At 42.8% G+C, this 24513-nt stretch overlaps 1 protein-coding gene across 1 annotated transcript in view; it reads left to right on the forward strand.

Moving 5' to 3' along the window:
- LOC124723106 (collagen alpha-1(XI) chain-like) overlaps positions 1-24513 on the forward strand; it is a 543500-nt gene that overhangs the window by 314049 nt on the left and 204938 nt on the right. Inside the window, exon 4 of the mRNA XM_047248286.1 lies at positions 21813-21975. Coding sequence (XP_047104242.1) covers positions 21813-21975 — 163 coding nt within the window. The remainder of the gene's footprint in view (positions 1-21812; positions 21976-24513) is intronic.

Consider the following 24513-nt stretch of genomic DNA (forward strand, 5'->3'; position numbering starts at 1 on the left):
CCATGTCTCCACTATATCCTTTCTTTCAGGAGTGCTAGTTCTGCAAGGTTCGCAGGAGAGCTTCTGTAAAGTTTGGAAGGTAGGAGACGAGATACTGGCAGAAGTAAAGCTGTGAGTACCGGGCGTGAGTCGTGCTTCGGTAGCTCAGATGGTAGAGCATTTGCCCGCGAAAGGCAAAGGTCCCGAGTTCGAGTCTCGGTCGGGCACACAGTTTTAATCTGCCAGGAAGTTTCATATCAGCGCACACTCCGCTGCAGAGTGAAAATCTCATTCTGGAAAATGTTCATTGTAGGGGATACCACCGCCAAACGTTTTGAATGCCAGATAAACGGAAAGAAGATACTTTAATAGCAAAAGGCGCACAAATTATATTTCGTGTACAGAATATTCCATTTTTGCATATTATGGTACCATTGTAATCTACAAAGAGGGGGAAAAATGTTCCGTTACTCACTTCCAACATACCTCAATCAACTTAAACAGTTTCATTGCGAGGAGTGACAATATCTCATTGATCGTCATTAATTGTTAACAACAAAATTCTATACTCTGCGCCATTTCCGAGTTAATTAGTGCTAAAGTTAGCCAATCAGGCCACTGTGGTCGCAAATTCAAGCGGTCCATCAGATACAATTAGTGTCAGTTGCTCTCATAGTGTAAATGATAGCGCACGAGACTGTTCAGCCTTTTGATCGTGGTCAATCCTTACTACCTTTCTATATCCAATTTTTGTATCGCTTTATTTTTCGGTTTTAGGAAACCAAAAGGAGGACACGTTTGGCGATATCGTCTCTGGCGGGCCGCTTGAACTTGAGCATGCAACGGCTGATTGGCTTACGTCAATGCTAATTAACTCGAAAACGGCGCAATGTATCCAATTTTTTCTCAACAATCATTTCTCAACAAAACCTACCCTGAAACACTCTTATAAGCTTTTTAGACTGTTTCTGACCACCCTGTATACTGATCACTAAGAGAGTTCAGAAGGATGAAACCTTACAGTGTAACGTCCCTTCGATTACGAAGGCGTTTGAGACGCATCACTGGCTCTGAATGAGCTAAGATGGGGAAAGAAATCGTCCGAGTTGTTTTCCAGAGGAATCATCCGGGCATTTACTTAGGGAAACTACGGGAATAGTTAATCTGGATGATGCCGGCCGGGGTGGCCGAGCGGTTCTGGGCGCTTCAGTCTGGAACCGCGCGACCACTACGGTCGCAGGTGCGAATCCTGCCTCGGGCATGGATGTGTGTGTTGTCCTTAGGTTAGTTAGGTTTAAGTAGTTCTAAGTTCTAGGGGACTGATGACCTCAGATGTTAAGTCCCATAGTGCTCAGAGCCATTTGAACCATTTAATCTGGATAACCAGTTGGGATTTAAGCCACACTCTTAAAATCACTGTGCCACCTCGCTCCGGAAAAACATTCAGTCTGGTTTGAATGCTTAAGATGCTCCAACATCAGATTTACTAGAGATTTTTGAATTATTTTTCCGAGCCTAGGTTCAATAAAAAAGAACAATTTCAGGTTCAACTCTTGTTAGCAGACGTGTCGCCTGTTATAATTCGTGTTCAGCTATTGTACTGGGTTGGCCCTTAAATCCTGGCTTTTTTTATCGTTTAGGTTTCCACAAAAATAAACAGGAAATAAATAACACATAAATCAATAATGCATTCTCCGTTGCTTTTATAACTTCTTCCCAACTTTCAACATTCTGTTCAATGCTTCGACGGTAGATATCATTTGGTTTTCACTCGAAAAAATTGTTCAGCCAAGTTTTCAATTCCACGCACTTACTAAGCGAAATATCACGCAACGGGTTCAAGAGAGATCGGAACAGATGAAAATCCGTAGGTGCCAATTAGGGAGAATATGGAGGACATGGCAGCACGTCCCACCCAAGCGTTTGAATGGCTTCGTTGCTGATGTGGGGGCAGAAGGACGCCATGTGGCCGATCAGGCCGTTTCTTCTGGACAGCGTTGCTGAGTCGTTGCAATTGTTGGACATATAGTTCTGCATTCTCTGTTTCACTGTTTGGGTCCGATCAGGCAGATCGTGGTGGATCATGCATGTCTGTGCAATCGAAATTTCTGTCTTGGAGTCACTAAAATTAACTTTGAACCGTCCTAAGAGGCATCGTTTCTTTGCTATACACTTCATAAATTTCTCGAGCAGCTTCTGTGGCTTTGGCACTTCGATTAAACGCAAAAATTAGAAGGTGTCGAAAATGCTCTTTTGTGCCGATTTGACATTCGGTTTTAATGACCTGAGAAAAACAGAAATATATCATCATAGAAAACCTAAGGTTTCATGTAAAAATGGATTCACTATAAGAATTTCCACTTACGTACTACTAATTGTTTACAGTTATGTAAAATAGTTGGAGTGATATCCAGAAAGAAATCATTAATTTCCGGCTAAGAGATTAGTGCAAAGTATGATTGCTGTGCGAAAGTTGTACTTGCTTTAGATCAGTTCATTGAGGAGGAAATTTCAACCTAGATGCAAAAAAGTCGCAGGGGACTGAAAATTTGTTTCGTAACATGTCTTGGCATGTTGAGTTCAGTGGGTAAATCCAATTTGCTAAACAAAATTTTTTCATACTATTTGATTTTTAAGTTTTGAAATAATATCAATATTTTTTCAAGCCCACACATGGAGTTGTTGGTTATCACGTAATGTATTCACAAAAATATTTTGAGCCAAATATTTTTAAAATTGACAGAAGAGTGGCATTTTTCGGCCATTCTGATCTTTTTCAAAGAAACTGAAGTATTGTGACCCTGTTAGCACTATATACACACGAAAAATGTAAATAAATTATAAAAATTCTGTATTTATAATACGTGACAAGAATTTAGAGTAAAATAAAATTACTACGACATTATTCAGCTTTTGGCCCAGTATGAACGAAAAATAAATAAAAGACGACTTGATACGTTTGAAAATTCTATTCTTTATTTTCAATTTACATATTACATCACACATAAACAGATCAGTCCACAAATCCTACCCAATTTTCTTCGAACCATGCTGTAAATGTCTTCACAGACAGTGGTATTGTCACGCACATACGGGAAAGACCCGATTCTAAACTGTTGTCAAAAGTGGGAAGCGCGCAGTAATGCAAAATGTTTCCATAAACACCTGCATCTAGCGAAGCAGCGCAGAGGTTGACGTATTGGACTTCTGTTTCGGAAGAGCGCGACCCACATTCCAGTTCGGTCATCCTGAATTAGATTTGCATTATTTGTGCAACTCATTTTAAACCGGGGTAACTCCTTCGATTAAGCTGTCGCCGATTCCAGCCATCCCTGTTGAGATCGATCTTATGTTCCGGCTCCACTGAAATTAGCATCGAAAGGATGTTACATTTCTAATTTTCCTTTTCATAAACACCTGTTTTACTGTTGGTGTCTACCAAAACTAATGGGCCGAGCCCGATATAAACAGAACTGCCCAATAGAAACGCACCACCTCCACAGAATTTCACTGTCTCCGCAATACAATCGGGTAAACAACACACACCGTGCATCGGGCATAGGCCACGTCAGCACACGCCCATCTGAGTCCTATGAGTTCTTCACAAGGTACCGTAATTCATCACTCCACAAAACATTTTACCACTGCGCCAGACACAAAATGGCGATGTTTACACCATTATAAGCGACCTTTTGTTTTTATTCTTGTAGTCAGTGAACCCTGGACAGGAGCGTAATAGTGGACACGGAGTAAGTTAAGTCGAATCGTTCTGTCAATGACATCTGTGCCTGACAAGGAATGTAATCCCTCTTCTGTAGTTTAGAAGGATGTCTGACGAATAGTCCGCACAGAACGCTTTAATGTTCGGCGATGCCTATCAGTTTATCTCATAGACAAGACCGAACAATTGCTGGGTTCCGTGATGCCTTCATCTTTCCACTTGACACTAACAACGTTGACACTGGACCAAACAGATATACCTCCGGTAAAATCTCTCTATAGGAGTATCGAAACATGGGCGCTACTAACACACGTCTTTCATAAGCATTCTCTCTGTCGATCTTTTGCTATATTGCGCAAGCCTATGACGTTGACGCACTGTGTCCACGTTTATACGTCGCCGATTGCATAGCATGACGCCACACAGAGGACGTTTAGTGGGGTTTTGGAAAACGTTTGGATAAATAGAGTATTTTAAGACGATATTCACTTTTACACATTTTCACGAATACCTGTCAGTATTGTACTGTACCCTCAGATGAATTTGTTCTGTGGATAGCTTCACCAGCGAAATCCTGCTACACTTATCTGGTTGCCGTTTGATTAGTTCCTTGCCTCAACACTCGGACTTGCTCGCCACGTTTGACAGTGTATAAAATGTTTGAATTCCTAAGGGACCAAACTACTGAGGTCATCGGTCCCTAGACATACACACTACTTAAAGTAACTTACGCTAAGGACAACACACACCCATGCCCGAGGGAGGACTCGAACCTCCGGCGGGTGGGGTCGGGCAATCCGGGACATGGTGCCTCTAACCCCGCGGTCTCTCCGCGTGGCTTGACAATGTCTAACCAAAATGAAGTAAGTATAGTTCATTCGCAGCCTCAGACCAAATACCCATGCGCGTATTAAATCCTAAATTGTACATATAATAATTTCTGCACTATTCTGCGACCATCACACGCGCAATCAAGGAAAGTTCTAATTTCTGCACCTACAGAACATATTCAAAGTTCAGCTTGATTAAGGTCCCTACGCAGTAATTTTCATGAAATTTTTCTATCACTACCTTTAGGCGACATGGCAAAATTGCCGTACAAATTGACACAGTTTTCGATTCGAAAACTGACGTCTAATGAAGGTGGTCTCGGTGGTGTTGCAGGTTTATCGCTGCCGCACTGTTCCTGCAGTCATCTGGGTGTGATTTGCCGTTGACCTTCACTGGTTATCTTATATCTCATTGTTGAACTTTGTGAACACTTAGTGTTTCTATAGGGGTAGAAATTATGCTTGTAGTTGGGTGCACGCGATCACCATGCTCCTCACATCCTTTTATACCGTCGGACTCCCTCCCTTCGACACACCACCAACAATCGATTTTTTATAGTTAAAGAAAAGTCATCATTTAATGTGCATTACTGTTTTGTGTCCATAGACATCTCCTGGCATTCTGCGGTATTTATATATCTTTAATTAATTACATTTAAAGTAGACCATGATCGCCAAAGTGTTTTTCGGGGTGTTTTCACACGAATAACATTCGGATTTTTCTGGGTCGTTACAAAGCATTTCGTTGGAGTTCTTGACTCAGTGACTGCATTGTATGTACACTATACGAAAAAGAAATACCGAAGCACCACGAAGGGGTTATGCAAATCCATCACAAATTGATATTCATACAAGTATCACCCCCCATGAACCAAAGACCCTGCCGTTGGTGGGGTGGCTTGAGTGCTCAGCGATACAGACAGCACTACCATAGGTGCAACCACAACGGAGGGCTATCTGTTGAGGGGCCAGACAAACATATGGCAAATGTTGATCGTGTTAGGACAGCAACCAGCCACAAATTTACTTTGAGTTCCTTTATTCAAAGGAAACCGTTACCGGTTTCGAATCGTTGCGATTCATCATCAGACGGTTTACACGCTTTCTTTCTACATTTGGTGTGTTTTTTTACAAATTAATTGTCCTAAAATATAAATAAAACACAATTACAAACACGCCACACACAGATGGTTGCGTTGCAGATTTTCGTTGCATGTGACTTACGTGAAGCGTCGGTTTCGAGTGATTGTTTCTATAACGTTCATCCAGTCGATGTAAATGCATTCCCACTGCATCCTCGTTGTTGCACACGTAATAGTTCTCACTGTACACTTTAGATTTGTCACTGAGTTCATTCCAACCACGCACCACATGTTTTGGTACATCCAAAGAGCTTACAAACATATGGGTGTCACAGATGCTATGTTATATCGTAACATTTGACGATGATGTCCTATGTTTGGAAAGGATCATATATTCTTTTACAAAACTGTAATGTCTTTTACATTAGTGTAGAGAGATTGAATTTTTTTAAAATATATATATATATATAAATCTGTTATTGCTAATTTAATTATAAAGTTTTTTATATATATTTAGAGCTGTATAGGTAATATAGTACACTATTTTATTACATTTGGCAGCATGAGAATTATAGTAACATATAAATTTTCTACTTGATCTGCAGATAGGTGTGTTAATATTATTTGCTTTGGAGGCTGGAAAGTAATTTTTGGAAATTTTTCAGGAAAGGGGCGTTAGCCAACTCTGTTGGTTCGTTAAGGATATAGTCTGGGGTGCTGTTTTTGTGTGTGTGTATTTCTAATTCTTCTAATATATTCATAGTGGCCCCTTTTTCTGTTAGATGTAAAATCTTGAAGTTGTCCTCAATGTTACCCACTGAATGGTTTTCTTCAGCAATATGGGCTGCATTTGCCATTCATGTCAATAAAATATTTTCGCATTCGGAAGAGAAATTTGGTGACTGAAATTTCGTAAATATATCTCGCCGCAAAGAAAACCGCCTTTGTTTCAGTGACTGCCACCCCAACTGGCGTATCATATCAGTAACACTCTCACCCCTATTGCGCGATAACACGAAACGAGCTGCCCTTCTTTGCACCTTTTCGATGTCCTCCGTCAATCCTACCTGGTAATGATCCCACACAGCGCAGCAATATTGCAGCAGAGGACGGACAAGTGTAATGTAGGCTGTCTCTTTAGTGGGTTTGTCGCATCTTGTAAGTGATCCGCCAACAAAGCGCAGTCTTTGTTTCGCCTTCCCTACAATGTTATCTATGTGGCCTTTCCGATTTAAGTTGCTCGTAATTGTAATTCCTAGGTATTTAGTCGAATTGACAGCCCTTAGATTTGTGCGATTTATCGTATACCCAAAATTTATCGGATTTCTTTTAGTACCCATGTGGATGACCTCGCACTTTTCTTTGTTTAGTGCCAATTACCACTTTTCGCACCATACAGAAATTCTCTCTAGATAATTTCGTAAATGGAATTGATCGTCTGATGATTTTACTAGACGGTAAATTACAGCATCATCTGCAAACAATCTAAGGGGGCTGCTCAGATTATCACCTAGATCATTTATGTAAATCAGGAACAGCAGAGGGCCTATGACGCTACCGTGCGGAACGCCAGATATCAGTTCTGTTCTACTCGATGATTTACCGTCTACAACTACGAACTGTGACCTCTCTGAGAGGAAATCACGAATCCAGTCACACAACTGAGATGATACTCCATACGCACGCAATTTGATTAATAACCACTTGTGAGGAACAGATGGCAAAATGGTACAAATGGCTCTGAGCACTATGGGACTTAACATCTGAGGTCATCAGTCCCCTAGAACTTACAAGGGAACCTCCCCATCGCACCCCCCTCAGATTTAGTTATAAGTTGGCACAGTGGATGGGCCTTGATAAACTGAACACAGATCAATCGAGAAAACAGGAAGAAGTTGTGTGGAACAGTGAAAAAATAAGCAAAATATACAAACTGAGTAGTCAATGGGCCACATAAGCAACATAATGGAGTACGCGAGATTAGGAGCGCCGTGGTCCCGTGGTAGTGTGCGCAGCTGCTGAACGAGAGGTCTTTGGCTCAAATCTTCCCTCGAGTGAAAATTTTACTTTCTTTATTTTTGCATAGTTATTATCTGTCCGTTCGTTCATTGACATTTCTGTTCACTGTAATAAGTTTAGTGTCTGTGTTTTGCGACCGCATCGCAAAACCGTGCTAGTAGTAGACGAAAGGACGTGCCTCTCCAATGGGAACAGAAAACATTTGTCGCAAGGTCATAGGTCAACCGATTCCTCCACAGGAAAAGACATCTGATATATTCTATACGACACTGGTGACGGCATGTGCGTCACATGACAGGAATATGTTGTCGACCCACCTAACTTGTACACTTGGCGAATGGGTAAAAAGATTCTTCTACCTTGCCCGATTTAGGTTTTCTTGTGGATGTGATAATCACTCCCAAAAAAGTGATGAAAACATAAGAGTTTGTCACATAAACTGAAAATAAAAAACTAAACTTTTTCACTCGATGGAAGATTTGAACTTGGGACCTTTCGTTCCGCAGCTTCTCACGTTACCACGAGACCACGGCGCTCCTACGTTCTTTTCGTCCTTAATGTTGCTTATCTTCCCTTGAACTACTCAGTTTGTATATTTTGTTTATTTATTCACAGTTCCACATAACTTCTTCCTGTTTTCTCAATTGATCTGTGTTCAGTTTTTCAAGGCCTATCCACTGTGCCAACTTATAACTAAACCTGAGGGGGGTGCGATGGGGAGGTTCCCTTGTTAGAACTACTTAAACCTAACTAACCTAAGGACATCACACACGTCCATGCCAGAGGCAGGATTCGAACCTGCGACCGTAGCAGTCGCGCGATTCCGCACTGAAGTGCTTAGAACCGCTCGGCCACCACGGACGGCTGAGGAACAGAATAAAAAGCCTTCTGGAAATATAGGAATATGGAATCGATCTGAGAACCCTTATCGACAGCACTCATTACTTCACGGGAATAAAGAGCTAGCTGTGTTGCACATGAACGCTGTTTTCTGAATCCGTGTTGGTTATGTATCAATAAGTCATTTTCTTCAAGGTGATTCGTAATGTTCGAGTACAGTATATGCTCTAAAGTCCTACTGCAAATTGAGGTTACTGATATATTCAATCGGTTCCTCCTGTTTACTTTCTTGAGAGGAGCGAGAAATCGTGACAGAGACACTCAGAGCCCCGGATTCATCATTATGATCGATTCGCAAGTTCATTTCTGCAAGTCGCTTCGGAAAGTTAATTTCCGGAACTTGCTACGAGTACTTGCAGAAGCGTTTCCACTACAGTTGCGTAGTGAGATAGGGAAGTGGAAGTGTATAGTGTCGTGGTTAAAAACAGAGCAGCCACTACTGTTGTTGGATTATTATTATTGTTTTTATTATTGAAGAGAAACTGTTGCGAAAAATGAAGAAGAGACGAAATGTTTAGGTGAAGAAATGGATACAGAGATGTACATATTTAAGTCATCAAGAAACACTGTTGTTGTTGTTGTGGTCTTCAGTCCAGAGACTGGTTTGATGCAGCTCTCCGTGCTACTCTATCCCGTGCAAGCTTCTTCATCTCCCAGTACCTACTGCAACATACATCCTTCTGAATCTGTTTAGTGTATTAATCTCTTGGTTCCCTCTACGATTTTTACCCTCCACGCTGCCCGCCAACACTAAATTGGTGATCCGTTGATGCCTCAGAACATGTGCCACCAACCGATACCTTCTTCTAGTCAAGTTGTGCCACAAATCCCTCTTCTTCCCAGTTCTGTTCAGTACCTACTCATTAGTTACGTGATCTAACCATCTAATCTTCAGCATTCTTCTGTAGCACCACATTTCAAAGGCTTCTATTCTCTTTTTGTCTAAACTATTTATCGTCCATGTTTCACTTCCATACATGGCTACACTCCATACAAATACTTTCAGTAAAAACTTCCTGAAACTTAAATCTATACTCGATGTTAACAAATTTCTCTTCTTCAGAAACGCTTCCCTTGCCATTGCCAGTCTACATCTTATATCTTCTCTACTTCGACCATTATCAGTTATTTTGCTCCTCAAATAGCAAAACTCATGTACTACTTTAAGTGTCACATTTCCTAATCTAATACCCTCAGCATCACCCGATTTAATTCGACTACATTCCATTATCCTCTTTTTGCTTTTGTTGATTGTCATCTTATATCCTCCTTTCAAGACATTGTCCATTCCGTTCAACTGCTCTTCCAGGTCGTTTGCTGTCTCTGCCAGAATTACAATGTCATCGGCAAACCTCAAAGTTTTTGTTTCTCCTCCACGGATTTTAATTCCTACTCCGTATTTTTCTTTTGTTTCGTTTATTGCTTGCTCAATATACAGATTGAATAACATCAGGGATAGGCTACAACCCTGTCTCACTCCCTTCCAAACCACTGCTTCCCTTTCATGCCCCCTGACTCTTACAACTGAAATCTGGGTTCTGTTCAAATTGTAAAAAGCATTTCGTTCCTTGTATTTGACCCCTGACACCTTTAGAATTTGAAAGCGAATATTCCAGTCAACATTTTCAAAAGCTTTCTCTAAGTCTACAAATGCTAGAAACATAGATTTGCCTTTCCTAAATCTATCATCTAAGATAAGTTGTAGTGTCAGTATTGCCACACGTGTTCCAACATTTCTACGGAATCCAAACTGATCTTCGCCGAAGTCGGCTACTACCAGTTTTTTCCATTAGTGTGTTAAGAATTCGTGTTAGTATTTTGCAGCCGTTACATATTAAACTGATAGATCGATAATTTTCACACCTGACAACACCTGCTTTCTTTGAATGAAATAAAATCAGAGGACTTCGCTCCGATTAAAACTTTCTGAGAATGTCGTATGCTAGTTTCGAGCATCTTTTGTGTATTATACAGTCGGACACAGGACACAAAAATGCGACAAACAGTACTACCAAGAGATGGTCTTCTTTTAATTACTCTTCGATTTTTGCAAACAGTGGTTATTATTTTACTACATACTAGGTGTACCCGGCCACAAGTTCCTGTAACTCAGTCTGGGTAAACGAAAATTGCTAAATATGTATGGGAAGTGGGTATACGTCCAAATCTCCTTCTCCCCTATCTCTGTCCACCTCGTCCTCACTCTCTCTTTATCCATCTCCTCCTCCTCTCCCTCTCTATGTCCATCACCTCTCCCACTCCTCATCTTTTCCTTCCCTCTCTCCCACTTTCTCCGTCCATCTTCTCCTCCCCACTCTCTCTATCTATCTGCTCCTGCCCCCTCTCTCTGTCCATCTCGTCCTTTCCACTCTCTGTGTCCATTTCCTCCAACCTCTCTGTCAATCTCCTCCTCCCCCCTCTTCTGACCTCGAGTCTTGTTTACTGTTTTTGCAAACTCAGATGCTGTAGTAATATTCTAAACTTAAGTCGATAACTCATAAATACAACATTTTTGTTTGCTGACGGCGTTTTACTATTATATGCTTTATGTTTATTTATACAGGGTTTATCAAAAAGAATCATCCGACTTAAAAAGTCAAAACTATTATGTTATTTTAGATATGTGCATGAACAACGTACTGTTCGAAAGAGCAAACTCTCGAGTTTTACATGGTTCCCGCTAGGGAGCAGCAGTGTGCGCCCACTTCGGTTCTACACATATCAAAAAAAGTTATGCATCGCCCCAGTTCCCAGAACTCCTGTGGATATTTTATCACAGACACAGTCCCTCTGACTGTTCAGAGATGTCACTAAACCCGCTAAAGAAGTAAACAATCACGCATGAGCAGCGCCTATTAGACGGAGTGGGTCCGACAGCCGATCAGCTCCAGTCATTCAGTCATTCCACCAGGAAGCAGGTACACGGCTCGTGTTGTCTGTAGTTCAGCCATGCCTAGACGGTCAATACCGCGGTTCGATAGGGTCCGTATTGTTACTTTGTGCCAGGAAGGTCTCTGAACAAGGGAAGTGTCCAGGCGTCTCGAAGTGAACCAAAGCGATGTTGTTCGGACATGGAGGAGAGAGAGGGAGACAGGAACTGTCGATGACATGCTGCAGTAGATGCCCGCTACCTACGTATTATAGCTCGGAGGAACGCTGACAGAAACGCCACCATGCTGAATAATGCTTTTCGTGCAGCCATAGGACGTCGTGTTACGGCTCAAACTGTGAGCAGTAGGCTGCATGTTGCGGAACTTCACTCCCGACGTCCATGGCGAGGCCCATCTTTGCAACCACGACACCGTGCAGCGCTGTACAGATGGGCCCAACAACTTGCCGAATGGACCGCTCAGGACTGGCATCACGTTCTCTTCACTGATGAGTGTCGCATATGCCTTCAACCAGACAATCGTCGGAGACGTGTTTGGAGGCAACCCGGTCAGGCTGAACGCCTTAGACACACTGTCCAGCGAGTGCAGCAAGGTTGAGGTTCCCTGCTGTTTTGGGATGGCGTTATGTGGGGCCGACGTACGCCGCTGGTGGTCATGGAAGGCGCCGTAGCGGCTGTACGATACGTGAATGCCATCCTCTGACTGATAGTGCAACCATATCGGTAGCACATTGGCGAGGCATTCGTCTTCATGGACGACAATTCGCACCCCTATCGTGCACATCTTGTGAATGACTTCTTTCAGGATAACGACATCGCTCGACTAGAAGCACGTTCTACAGACATGAAACCCTATCGAACATGCCTGGGATAGATTGAAAAGGGCTGTTTATGGACGACGTGACCCTCCAACCACTCTGAGGGATGTACGCCGAATCGCCGTTGAGTAGTGGGACCATCTGGACCAACAGTGTCTTGATGAACTTGTGGGTAGTATGCCACGACGAATACAGAGATGCATCCATGCAAGAGGACGTGCTACTGGGTATTAGAGGTACCAGTGTGTACAGAAGTCTGGACCACCACCTCTGAAGGTCTCGCTGTATGGTGGTACAACATGCACTATGTGGTTTTCATGAGCAATAAAAAAGGTTGAAATGATGTTTATGTTGATCTCTATTCTAATTTTCTGTACAGGTTTCGGAACTCTCGGAACCGAGGTGATGCAAAACTTTTTTTGATATTTGTAGTAAAAATGGTATCCGGACAGCAGAAATCGTTTTGTGGTCTACGTTTCGTGCAGTGCGGGTCAGTAATAACTATTCAGCGTGACTTTCGTACTAGGTATTGTGTGGATCCTCCTACAGCACAGACATTAGACGATGGCATGAACAATTCCGAGAAATAGGTTGTCTGTGTAAAGGCAAATCGCCGGGCCGTCCCCGAGTGTCTGACATAGACGTCGAACGCATCACCCATAGTTTCACAAGGAATCCGCAGCAATGCGTTCGCCGGGCAGCTCGACGGCCAACGTGCCCTATGTCCGTCTGGCTTGTGTTGCGTCGATGTTTACACATGAAACCATACAAAATTCAGCTACTGCAAGCTCTTCGTGAAGGTGACGAGCAAGAAAGTGTGGAGTTCTGTAATTTCGTTTTTGGCAAGGTGGAGGATGACAGTTTTCTTCCACGCTTAGTGTTTACTGACGAGGCAACATTCCATTTAAATGAAAAGGTGAACCGTCATAATGTGAGAATATGGGGTAAGGAGCAACCACATGAAGTTGTACAACACAAGAGAGACTCTCCAAAATTTAATGTATTTTGTGCAGTTACACGGGAAAAGGTCCATTTTTCTCTGCCGAGAACACTTTTACAGGAAGCACATATCTCGAGGCGCTTGAGAACTTTCAAATGTTCAAATGTGTGTGAATTCCTAAGGGACCAAAAGGCTTAGGTCATCGGTCCCTAGACTTACACACTACTTAAACTAAGTTATGCTAAGGACAACACACACACCCATGCCCGAGGGAGGACTCGAATGAGAACTTTCTTTTCCCACAGATGGAGACTGATTCGAACGATTTCATTTGCCAGCAGGATGGGGCACCACCACACTGGCATCTAGAAGTGCGGGAATTTTTAAATCAAGGGATTACTGAACGATGGATCTGTCGCACTGGACCAAACTGTTCAGCCTTACATTACTGGCCTCCAAGGTCACCGGACCTGACTGAATGTGATTATTTCTTGTGAGGGTTTATAAAGGCTCTGTTTATGTGCTTCGTTACCGACAACAATGAATGAACTGAGACATCGCATAACAGCAGCTGTGGAAGCTTTAACTCAAAACATGCTCGCTACAATTTGAATATTACATTGACATGTGCCGTGCATCTCAAGGGGAGCATATAAAACACCTATGAAAATGTATTAAAAAAACATTTTGAGTTCCCGTTCATCAAAAAACAAAATTCATTGCATATGTTTATTAGTTACAGAAATATAGACATGCCAAATAGGATGATTCTTTTGGATACACACTGCACACTAAAAATACATAGCCTATGTTTGTCCAAACGTTTATTATAGTAACGTGTAAAAAATTGAATTAAATCAGTAGTTTAATTTTTGAGATTTTTCCCTTATTTTATCGTGGTGATCGTTCCTCCCTATGTAGGTCGGTGTCAACAAAATATTTTCGCATTCGGAGGAGAAAGTTGGTGATTGGAATTTCGTGAGAAGATCCTGTCGCAACGAAAAACGCCTTTGTTTTTATTATGATGTCCAACCCAAATCCTGTATCATTTCTGTGACACTCTCTCGCATATTTCGCAATAACACAAAACGTGCTGCCCTTCTTTGAACGTTTTCGATGTACTCTGTCATTCCTATCTGGTACGGATCCCACACCGCGCAGCAGTATTCTAACGTACTTTTGGGTCACCCTGTACTTGCTACTGCTCTCGGTCCCTTCACCTTCAGACTGCGCTCTCAGGCATGAACCTTGACAACAATACAGCCAAAGAAACCTTGCAAAACACAGATTAATACTACGACTTTGTTACCGTTTAGGATAGCATATAAAAATGCAGATCAGTTAGCGCGGCATTCTGTATTACTCATGTCTGCACTGTTATGCAGCTAACATCACTGGAAAACATTCTACAGGATATACTCTGTAATTAGCCGTTAGCGATCACAAGTTCCATATACAGGGTGTTACAAAAACGTACGGCCAAACTTTCGGGAAACATTCCTCACACACAAAGAGAGAAAATATGTTATGTGGACATGTGTCCGGAAACGCTTACTTTCCATGTTAGAGCTCATTTTATTACTTCTCTTCAAATCACACTAATCATGGAATGGAAACACACAGCAACAGAACGTACCAGCGTGACTTCACTTTGTTACAGGAAATGTTCAAAATGTCCTCCGTTAGCGAGGATACATGCATCCACCCTCCGTCGCATGGAATCCCTGATGCGCTGATGCAGCCCTGGAGAATGGCGTATTGTATCACAGCCGTCCACAGTACGAGCACGAAGAGTCTCTACATTTGGTACCGGGGTTGCGTAGACAAGAGCTTTCAAATGCCCCCATAAATGAAAGTCAAGAGGGTTGAGGTCAGGAGAGCGTGGAGGCCATGGAATTGGTCCGCCTCTACCAGTCCATCGATCACCGAATCTGTTGTTGAGAAGCGTACGAACACTTCGACTGAAATGTGCAGGAGCTCCATCGTGCATGAACCACATGTTGTGTCGTACTTGTAAAGGCACATGTTCTAGCAGCACAGGTAGAGTATCCCGTATGAAACCATGATAACGTGCTCCATTGAGCGTAGGTGGAAGAACATGGGGCCCAATCAAGACATCACCAACAATGCCTGCCCAAACTTTCACAGAAAATCTGTGTTGATGACGTGATTGCACAATTGCGTGCGGATTCTCGTCAGCCCACACATGTTGATTGTGAAAATTTACAATTTGATCACGTTAGAATGAAGCTTCATCTGTAAAGAGAACATTTGCTCTGAAATGAGGATTGACACATTGTTGGATGAACCATTCGGAGAAGTGTACCCGTGGAGGCCAATCAGCTGCTGGTAGTGCCTGCACACGCTGTACATGGTACGGAAACAACTGGTTCTCACGTAGCACTCTCCATACAGTGACGTGGTCAACGTTACCTTGTACAGCAGCAACTTCTCTGACGCTGACATTACGGTTATCGTCAACTGCACGAAGAATTGCCTCGTCCATTGCAGGTGTCCTCGTCGTTCTAGGTCTTCCCCAGTCGCGAGTCATAGGCTGGAATGTTCCGTGCTCCCTAAGGCGCCGATCAATTGCTTCGAACGTCTTCCTGTCGGGACACCTTCGTTCTGGAAATCTGTCTCGATACAAATGTACCGCGCCACGGCTATTGCCCCGTGCTAATCCATACATCAAATGGGCATCTGCCAACTCCGCATTTGTAAACATTGCACTGACTGCAAAACCACGTTCGTGATGAACACTAACCTATTTATGCTACGTACTGATGTGCTTGATGCTAGTACTGTAGAGCAATGAGTCGCATGTCAACACAAGCACCGAAGTCAACATTACCTTCCTTCAATTGGGCCAACTGGCGGTGAATCGAGGAAGTACATTACATACTGGGGAAACTAAAATGAGCTCTAACATGGACATAAATCGTTACCGGACACATGTCCACATAACATCTTTTCTTTATTTGTGTCTGAGGAATGTTTCCTGAAAGTTTGGCCGTACCTTTTTGTAACACCCTGTATAGAACAACCAGATCTACATCTATATTTGGAAATTTTATTTCCCTGTGTTGTTGTCAAGGTTCATGCCTGAGGGTGCAGTCTCAATGTGAAGAGACCAACAGTAAGACAAAGTACAAGGTGAACCAAAAATATGTTAACATTTGAAATACAAATAGTCCGAAAAGCTTGTAAAGGTGCTACAGGTTAGAGTGTGGTGAGAAATAATTGTTAAGAAAAAAAAATCCTTACGTTATGCTGTTTCCGAGTTAATTAACACTGAAGTTAGCCAATCAGGTCGTTGAGCGCGCCAATTATAGCGGCCCTCAAGAGACTGTGTCACCAAACGTGTTCTTCGTTTGTTTTCTTGAAACCGAACAAGAGAGCAATACAAAAGTTGCACATTGGCCGGTAGTAAGGATCGAATCCGATCCAAAGGCTGAGCAGTCTTGCGTACTATCATCCACTTTGTGAGAACAAAAGACTAATCGTATCTATCGGGCCGCTTGAATTTGCGCCTTCAACAGCCTGATTGCCTAACTTCGATGCTAATTAGCTCGGAAACGCCGGAATTTTTTCTTAACAATTATCACTCAGCACAACCTACCCTGCAACACCCTTACAAGCTTTTCAAACTGTTTCTGACCACCCTGTAAAAGTAGGTTCTAGAAACGGCACTGAGCAGCTTATACTTAATACCAGCAAGTACAGTGCTTGGCGGAAGACATACAGTACCAATAATTAACTTTCCTATTCCATTCACATACTGAATAAGGAAAATAGGACAGTCTGAATGTCTCTATACGTGCCCAAATCTCTCTTGTTCTCGTGCTCCCTACGCGAGATAAAGGATGGAGGCAACGTAATGGTACCACAGTCTTTTCGGTTACGGATTCTCTAAATTTACCTGACCCGGTTTCGTGAGAACTGCCTCATCTTTCTTTCAAAGTTTGCAGTTTAAATTCTCCAAGCATTTCTGTTACACCTTCTTGTTGCCTATGCCCACCTAACACCACATCTCTGAATTCTTTAGGTGTCTGTTGTCATACCTACTTGTTAAGGACTTCAAACACACGAACAATAATCTAGAAATAGTTGCACTAGCGTCTTTTGTGATATTTCCTTTACAAATGCACTGCACTTTCCCAGAATCTTTCCAACAAATCTAACTCTTCCATTCGACTACCCTAATACTGATTTTAACGTCATCATCCCATTTGACGTCGCTTCTTAGCATTACCACTAAATACTTGCGCCATGTGATGTGCTGTGTTCATCTATAATCTCGTTATAAAATACCACATGCTTTCTTCTCTTTGGTGTGTGCATCTTCTTAAATTTATCCACATTTAAAGGGAACTGTCCATTCACAATCCCAAGAGAAAATATTGTCCAAGTCTTTCTGTTATTCCTTACAATCGTCTAACAATATTTTCCTATACACAACACCATCGACAAAGAAAAATTTTAGAGTGCTGCTGCCCCTGTCTGATAAATCACTTATATACAGTACCTGAGCAAAAAGTATCCGGCCACCCGTAAGTAATGTGGAATTGACCACAAGAAGTCACGAGAGCCGGATCCGTCAACATAAAGGAGACACGGAGTTTTGTGTTACCAGTAGAGAAGCAGTAACAGGAAAACTGGTCAGTCAGAGGAATTCGGTGAATTCAAACATGGACTAGTCATTGGATGTTACCTGAGTAACAAATCCATCGGGGACATTTCAACCGTTTTAACGGTTCCCCGAAGACTACTGTTGGTGATGTGTATGTGAAGTGGAAATGCGAAGGAACAATCATAGGTAAATCAATGTGCGTGTGAATCCCTAAGTGCTGAGGTCGTCGGTCCCTAGACTTACACTCTACTTAATTTCAACTAACTTATGCTAAGAACAACACATACATTCATGCCCGATGGAGGACTCGAACCACCGGCGGGACGGGCCGCGCAATCCGTGACATGACGCCTCAAAGCGTGCGACCACAGGTAAATCACGACCAGACAGACCTCATGGTGTTACGGAGGGTTGTTGCAAAATATCCCATGAAATCAGCGGAAGGAATCACACTTGAGTTCCGAAGTGCTACCAGCAGTCCAGCTAGCACTGTGCATGGCGAGTTAAAAGATTGTCGAACGACCCCCATAAACCACGCATTTCTGTAGTCAATGCTAAGCGAAGCTTGAGGTGATGTGAACAGCAAGGCCACTGGACAGTGGATGACTGGGAACGAGAGATTTGTAGTGATTAGTCACACAATACCGTATGACAATCTGACGACGTGTCTGGTTTGGTGAATGCCTGGTGAACGTTACCCGCAATCATGTGTAGTGACAACAGTGAAGGGCGGAGAAGGGAGTGTTGCAGTAGAGGCTGTTTTCCACGGTTAGGGTTTGGGCTCCTTATTGCACTTAAGAAAACGGTAAGTGCGGAAGGAAATGAATACTTGTAAGAGTCTTGTGTACCGTTTAAAGTAGAAGAACAGTTCGTAGACGATGATTGTATCACTAAGACAATACACCCTTTCATAAAACAGCATCTGTGAGGCAATTGTTTGTGGATAATAACATTCCTAGGATGGACTGTCCTCCCAGAGTCCCGACCTGAATCCAATGGAACACCTATGGAGTGAGTTAGTACGTCGACATCGTTACATCACTGTCTTGTCTGGTTTCGGCTCTCGAGAAAGAATGGCCTTACATTCTTCCGCAGATATTCAGATACCTCACTGAAATAATCCCCAGCAGAGTTCAAGCAATCAAAAAGGCGAAGGGTGGACACATCTCATATTTACGTCCTCTGATAGTTGTCTGGATGCTTCCGATCAGATAGTAGATAATGAAGACATTAAAGGTTGTATTATGCTTCCTTTGAGCAAACCCGATGTTACACTACTGGACATTAAAATTGATACACCAAGAAGAAATGCAGATGATAAACAGGTATTCATTGGACAAATATATTATACTAGAACAGACATGTGATTACATTTTCACGCAATTTGGATGCATAGGTCCTGAGAAATCAGTACCCAGAACAATCACCTCTGGCCGTAAATAACGGCCTTGATGCGCCTGGCCATTGAGTCAAAAAGAACTTGGATGGCGTGTGCAGGTACAGCTGCCCACGCAGCTTCAACACGATACCACAGTTCATCAAGAGTAGTGACTGGCGTATTGTGATGAGCCAGTTGGTCGCCCACCATTGACCGGACGTTTTCAATTGGTGAGAGCTCTGGAGAATGTCCTGGCCAGGGCAGCAGTCGAACATTTTCTGTATCCAGAAAGGCCCGTACAGGACCTGCACCATGCGGTCGTGCATTATCCTGCTGAAATGTAGGGTTTCGCAGGGATCGAATGAAGGGTAGAGCCACATCTGAAATGTAACGTCCACTGTTCAAAGTGCCGTCAATGCTAACAAGAGGTGACCGAGACCTGTAACCAATGGCACCCCATGCCATCACGCCGGGTGATATGCCAGTATGGCGATAACGAATATACGCTCCCAATGTGCGTTCACCGTGATGTCTCCAAACACGGATGCGACCATCATGATGCTGTAAACAGAGCCTGGATTCATCCGAAAAAATGACGTTTTGCCATTCGTGCACCCAGGTTCGTCGTTGAGTACACCATCGCAGGCCCTCCTGTCTGTGATGCAGCGTCAAGGGTAACCGCAGCCATGGTCTCCGAGCTGATAGTCCATGCTGCTGCAAACGCCGTCGAACTGTTCGTGCAGATGGTTGTTGTCTTGGAAACGTCCCCATCTGCTGACTCAGGGATCGAGACGTGGCTGCACGATCCGTTACAGCCATGCGGATAAGATGCCTGTCATCTCGACTGCCAGTGATACGAGGCCGTTGGGATCCAGCACGGCGTTCCGTATTACCCTCCTGAACCCACCGATTCCATATTCTGCTAACAGTCATTCGATCTCGACCAACGCGAGCAGCAATGCGATACGATACACCGCAATCGCGATAGGCTACAATCCGACCTTTATCAAAGTCGGAAACGAGATGGTACGCATTTCTCCTCCTTACACGAGGCATCACAACAACGTTTCACAAGGCAACGGCGGGCCGGTGTGGCCAAGCGGTTCTAGGCGCGTCAGTCTGGAACCGCGAGACCGCTACGGTCGCAGGTTCGAATCCTGCCTCGGGCATTGATGTGTGTGATGTCTTTAGGTTAGTTAGGTTTAAGTAGTTCTAAGTTCTAGGGGACTGTTGACCTCAGATGTTAAGTCCCATAGTGCTCAGAGCCACAAGGCAACGCCGGTCAACTGCTGTTTGTGTATGAGAAATCGGTTGGAAACTTTCCTCATGTCAGCCCGTTGTAGGTGTCGCCACCGGCGCCAACCTTGTGTGAATGCTCTGAAAAGCTATCATTTGCATATCATAGCATTTTCTACCCGTCGGTTAAATTTCGCGTCTGTAGCACGTCATCTTCGTGGTGTAGCAATTTTAATGGCCAGTAGTGTACATTTGTTTCTGTTCAAAGTTTAACATTAGAATGCGGACAAAGTGCACCCCTACGAGAATTACGTTCTAACCTTATGAGATAATGAGGTATGTGTTGATATCGTAAAAAGATCAAAATATTCGTTCACCTTGTACCAAAAACCTTGAACAAGCAGTAAAGCAAACAAAAGAAAAATTCGGTGTAGGAATTCAAATCCATGAAGAAGAAATAAAAACTTTGAGGTTCGCCGATGACATTGTAATTCTGGTAGAGACAGCAAAGGACCTGGAAGAGCTGCTGAAAAGAATGGACAGTGTTTTGAAAGGAGGATATAAGATGAACATCAACGAGGATAATGGAATGTAGTCGAATTAAATCGGGTGATGCTGAGGTAATTAGATTAGGAAATGAGACGCTTAAAGTAGTAAACGAGTTTTTGGGGAGCAAAATAACGTGATGGTCGAAGTAGAGAGGATATAAAATGTAGACTGGCAATGGCAAGGAAAGTGTTTCTGAAGAAGAGAAATTTGTTAACATCGAGTATAGATTTAAGTGTCAGGAAGTAATTTCTGAAACTATTTATATGGAGTGTAGCCATTTATGGAAGTGAAACGTGGACGATAAATAGTTTAGGCAAGAAAAGAATAGAAGGATTCGAAATTTTGTGCTACAGAAGAATGCTGAAGATTAGATGGGTAGATCACATAACTAATGAGGAGGTATTGAATAGAATTGGGGAGAAGAGTAATTTGTAGCACAGCTTGACTAGAAGAAGGGATCGGTTTATAGGACATGTTCTGAGGCATGAACGCATCACCAATTTAGTATTGGAGGGCAGCGTGGAGGGTAAAAATCGTCAAGGGAAACCAAGAGATGAATACACTAAACAAACTCAGAAGGATGTAGGGAGCAGTAGGTACTGGGAGATGAAGAAGCTTGCACGGGATAGAGTAGTACGGGGAGCCGCATTAAACCAGTCTCTGGACTGGAGACCACAACAGCAACATACCAAAAACAACTTTCTTCGTACAAAAGTTTCCTTGTTACATTACTATACTCCAGGTGTGGTATTTAGCTGAGATTCAACTATAAATTACGTATAAAAGTATTTGTGTTTGCTTGTACGGAACGTTAGCAGGTTTGTGAACGCGTGTCTGCAGGTGGCACCGACTGGGCTTCAGCGTGAAGGGCGACGCGGCGACGCTCATCACCGACTGCGGCCAGACGGTGACCCGCGAGCTGCGCCGCTCGCTCGACTCCACCATCAGCAACGACGGCGTTCTCTTCCTGGGACAGCAGTTGCAGGACGAGGATTTCTACGCGGTGAGTCGCTATTTGCGTGCGCCAAGCCGAACACCAATGTTCTGTATCTCAATCACATTGTAACTAGACCTTACTTCTGCATCTGTTGCTGACAGCCAAGGGGCGATATACACGAATATAAAGTGACCAAAACATTTCGTAACACCAAGAAGGAGTTGTGCGACGTAAACGAAAGTTGATTGGTGTGTTTCTGAAAGATGATATCTATTCAAATTTCGCGCCAGTCTCATAAGAGTGGCTCTAATAGCGCCACTGCGAGGATGCAAATCAGGTTTGCTTTAAAGAATTGTACTGTCGTGAGTGTTAGTTACCTTTCAGATTGGACGGTTGTGTAAGCGGGTTACCTCTGTACGGAGAGCGGAAAGTCACCTGAAGTGGTGGCTGGGTTGAGATATGATAGTGTGTACCATCCCAGAATAGCTAATTTTATAATCTATCTGCTAATTGACATGGGTTTGTGCCCGCCACATCTGAGCATCTTACGTAAACCAATGCGATGATTTCATTTCACGACGTCATTCCGGATATTTCTGTTACGTGAACTCAAATGGGTATCCTTCGATGGAAGGCGACTTTCTTTTCTAGGAGCACTATTAAGAAAATTTAGAGAACCAGCATTTGAGGCTGACTGCAGAACGATTCTACTGCCACCAACGCGCATAAAGACAAGATAAGAGAGGCTACAGCTCGTACTGAGACATATAGATAGTCGTTTTTCCCTCTCTCTATTTGCGAGTGGAATAGAAAAGAAGATGACTAATAGCGGTGCAGTATACCCTCTGCCATGCACCATACAGTGGCTTGCGTATAGTGTTGCATAATGGCTATCATGTTGCAGTTTTTGTGGCACTAAAGGTAAAAAAATCATAGCTGAGACCGATAATCTCAAAAATATAATTTATCTGGTACATGTTACATTTATTGATGAGCTTTCCATTAAGTCGACAGCTTGATTTGTGAAAAAGAAGTGTTACGTAGGTGCCTTTAACACGCTTATCACGCAACGCGAGAATCGAGGAAACAAAGTTTTCAATTCTAGATTGACAGATGTATTCCTGTAGCCGCTGTCCCATAGTGTCACACTTAGTGAATTGCGTATCTCCTCCACTGCCAAACCACGGCATTTTCTTTGCAGTATTAGCAGTTCACAGAGCTGTGCATAAAAACACGACCTACACAGTCTTGCTGCAGTATTTGATAGTCGGTGAAGATCAACATTCTTTCTATTGAACATTTGTAGGAAGTTAAAACTGAGTGTCCGAACCGGACACCAACTCGATCTCTGAATTTCGCGTGCAGTGCACAACCAATTTCTCTATCCCAGCATGCCTAATAGAACCCTTAGAAGGGTCAGTTTATTGCCCCTCTGTATACCTTCAAAACTCTACAGAATATTTCTGCTATGTTGTTTCTCATACAAGTGCTTGTTCTACACTAATGAACTAGGATGTGTTGTCAGTAGTGCACTACTCAGGGATCTGGGTTCGAATCTAGGTCCATAACACAGCATTATTTTGTCTCGGATGTTTCTCGCAATGTGCACTCCGTCAAAGAGAAAAAATACGTTATCGCAACTTTTACATTGATAGAGTTTCGCTTGTTTCTTTGTGGCTGAATTAGGGTGGACGCTTCCTTTTTTATGTATCTCAGTTTCGTGTTATTCACTGTCTCGGCTGAAAGTAAGTAGTAGTTAAAGTATGATGTGGTAGTGCGCTCTTTTGCTTCATTTTAACTCGCAGATACACCAGATTAGTTTTCATAAGGAGCCTACTCAGGTCGTCTTTAGAACTTCAACATTATTCAAGATGACTGCAAAAGTTTTAACGATTAACCACCAGCTTGAGAAGTAAGTACTAAATTGCGCTGCTAGATTAAGATAGTCGAGCTCTCGTTTTACATTGCATTGCGTTGAGTACGAGCATTTAATGTATTTCTCTGCTTGGAACTCGATTTACTTCAGACAGCAGTCGGAAATGATTCCCAGGAGCCTGTCCATCGCTGTCTTCCAACCTGATCTCAGATGCTTATCTGTTCTATATTTAATTACTCCGACGACAGCGAGGTGATTAAACGCAAAGCATTATCTCGGGTGTAAGAGGGACAATTTTTCCTCGCCTAAGAGGATAACGCGCCCAGTGCGATCACAACAGGATCCCATGTTTGTTGTTCTGATTTCTGGAGATATTTTCTAGGCATCTTGATGCTTATACTATCTGAAACAATGCCAAGCAATTACAACAGACCATTTTGAATCATATTTTTGTGTTAGGTCAAATATGACAGAGCAGACATGGTTTTAAATAATATAAATTAATTAATTCAAAATCGTCACAAAGGGATAGAATGTGTGATAGACTTTTGTATAAAAGGGTTTAGAAGTTAATATGATCTGTAGTATTATGCGTGATAAATGGAAGTAAACAACTCTTTTTCGGGTAAACACCTTGGCCACCTTTCCCGATGAACGGTCTGTCCACTTTTCCCGATAGGACGCCATGTCCGCATTAGTGGTCCCCAGATGAAGCTATCAAACTGAAA

Source organism: Schistocerca piceifrons, chromosome X (assembly GCF_021461385.2).
Source record: "Schistocerca piceifrons isolate TAMUIC-IGC-003096 chromosome X, iqSchPice1.1, whole genome shotgun sequence".
NCBI classification, from domain to species: Eukaryota; Metazoa; Arthropoda; class Insecta; order Orthoptera; family Acrididae; genus Schistocerca; species Schistocerca piceifrons.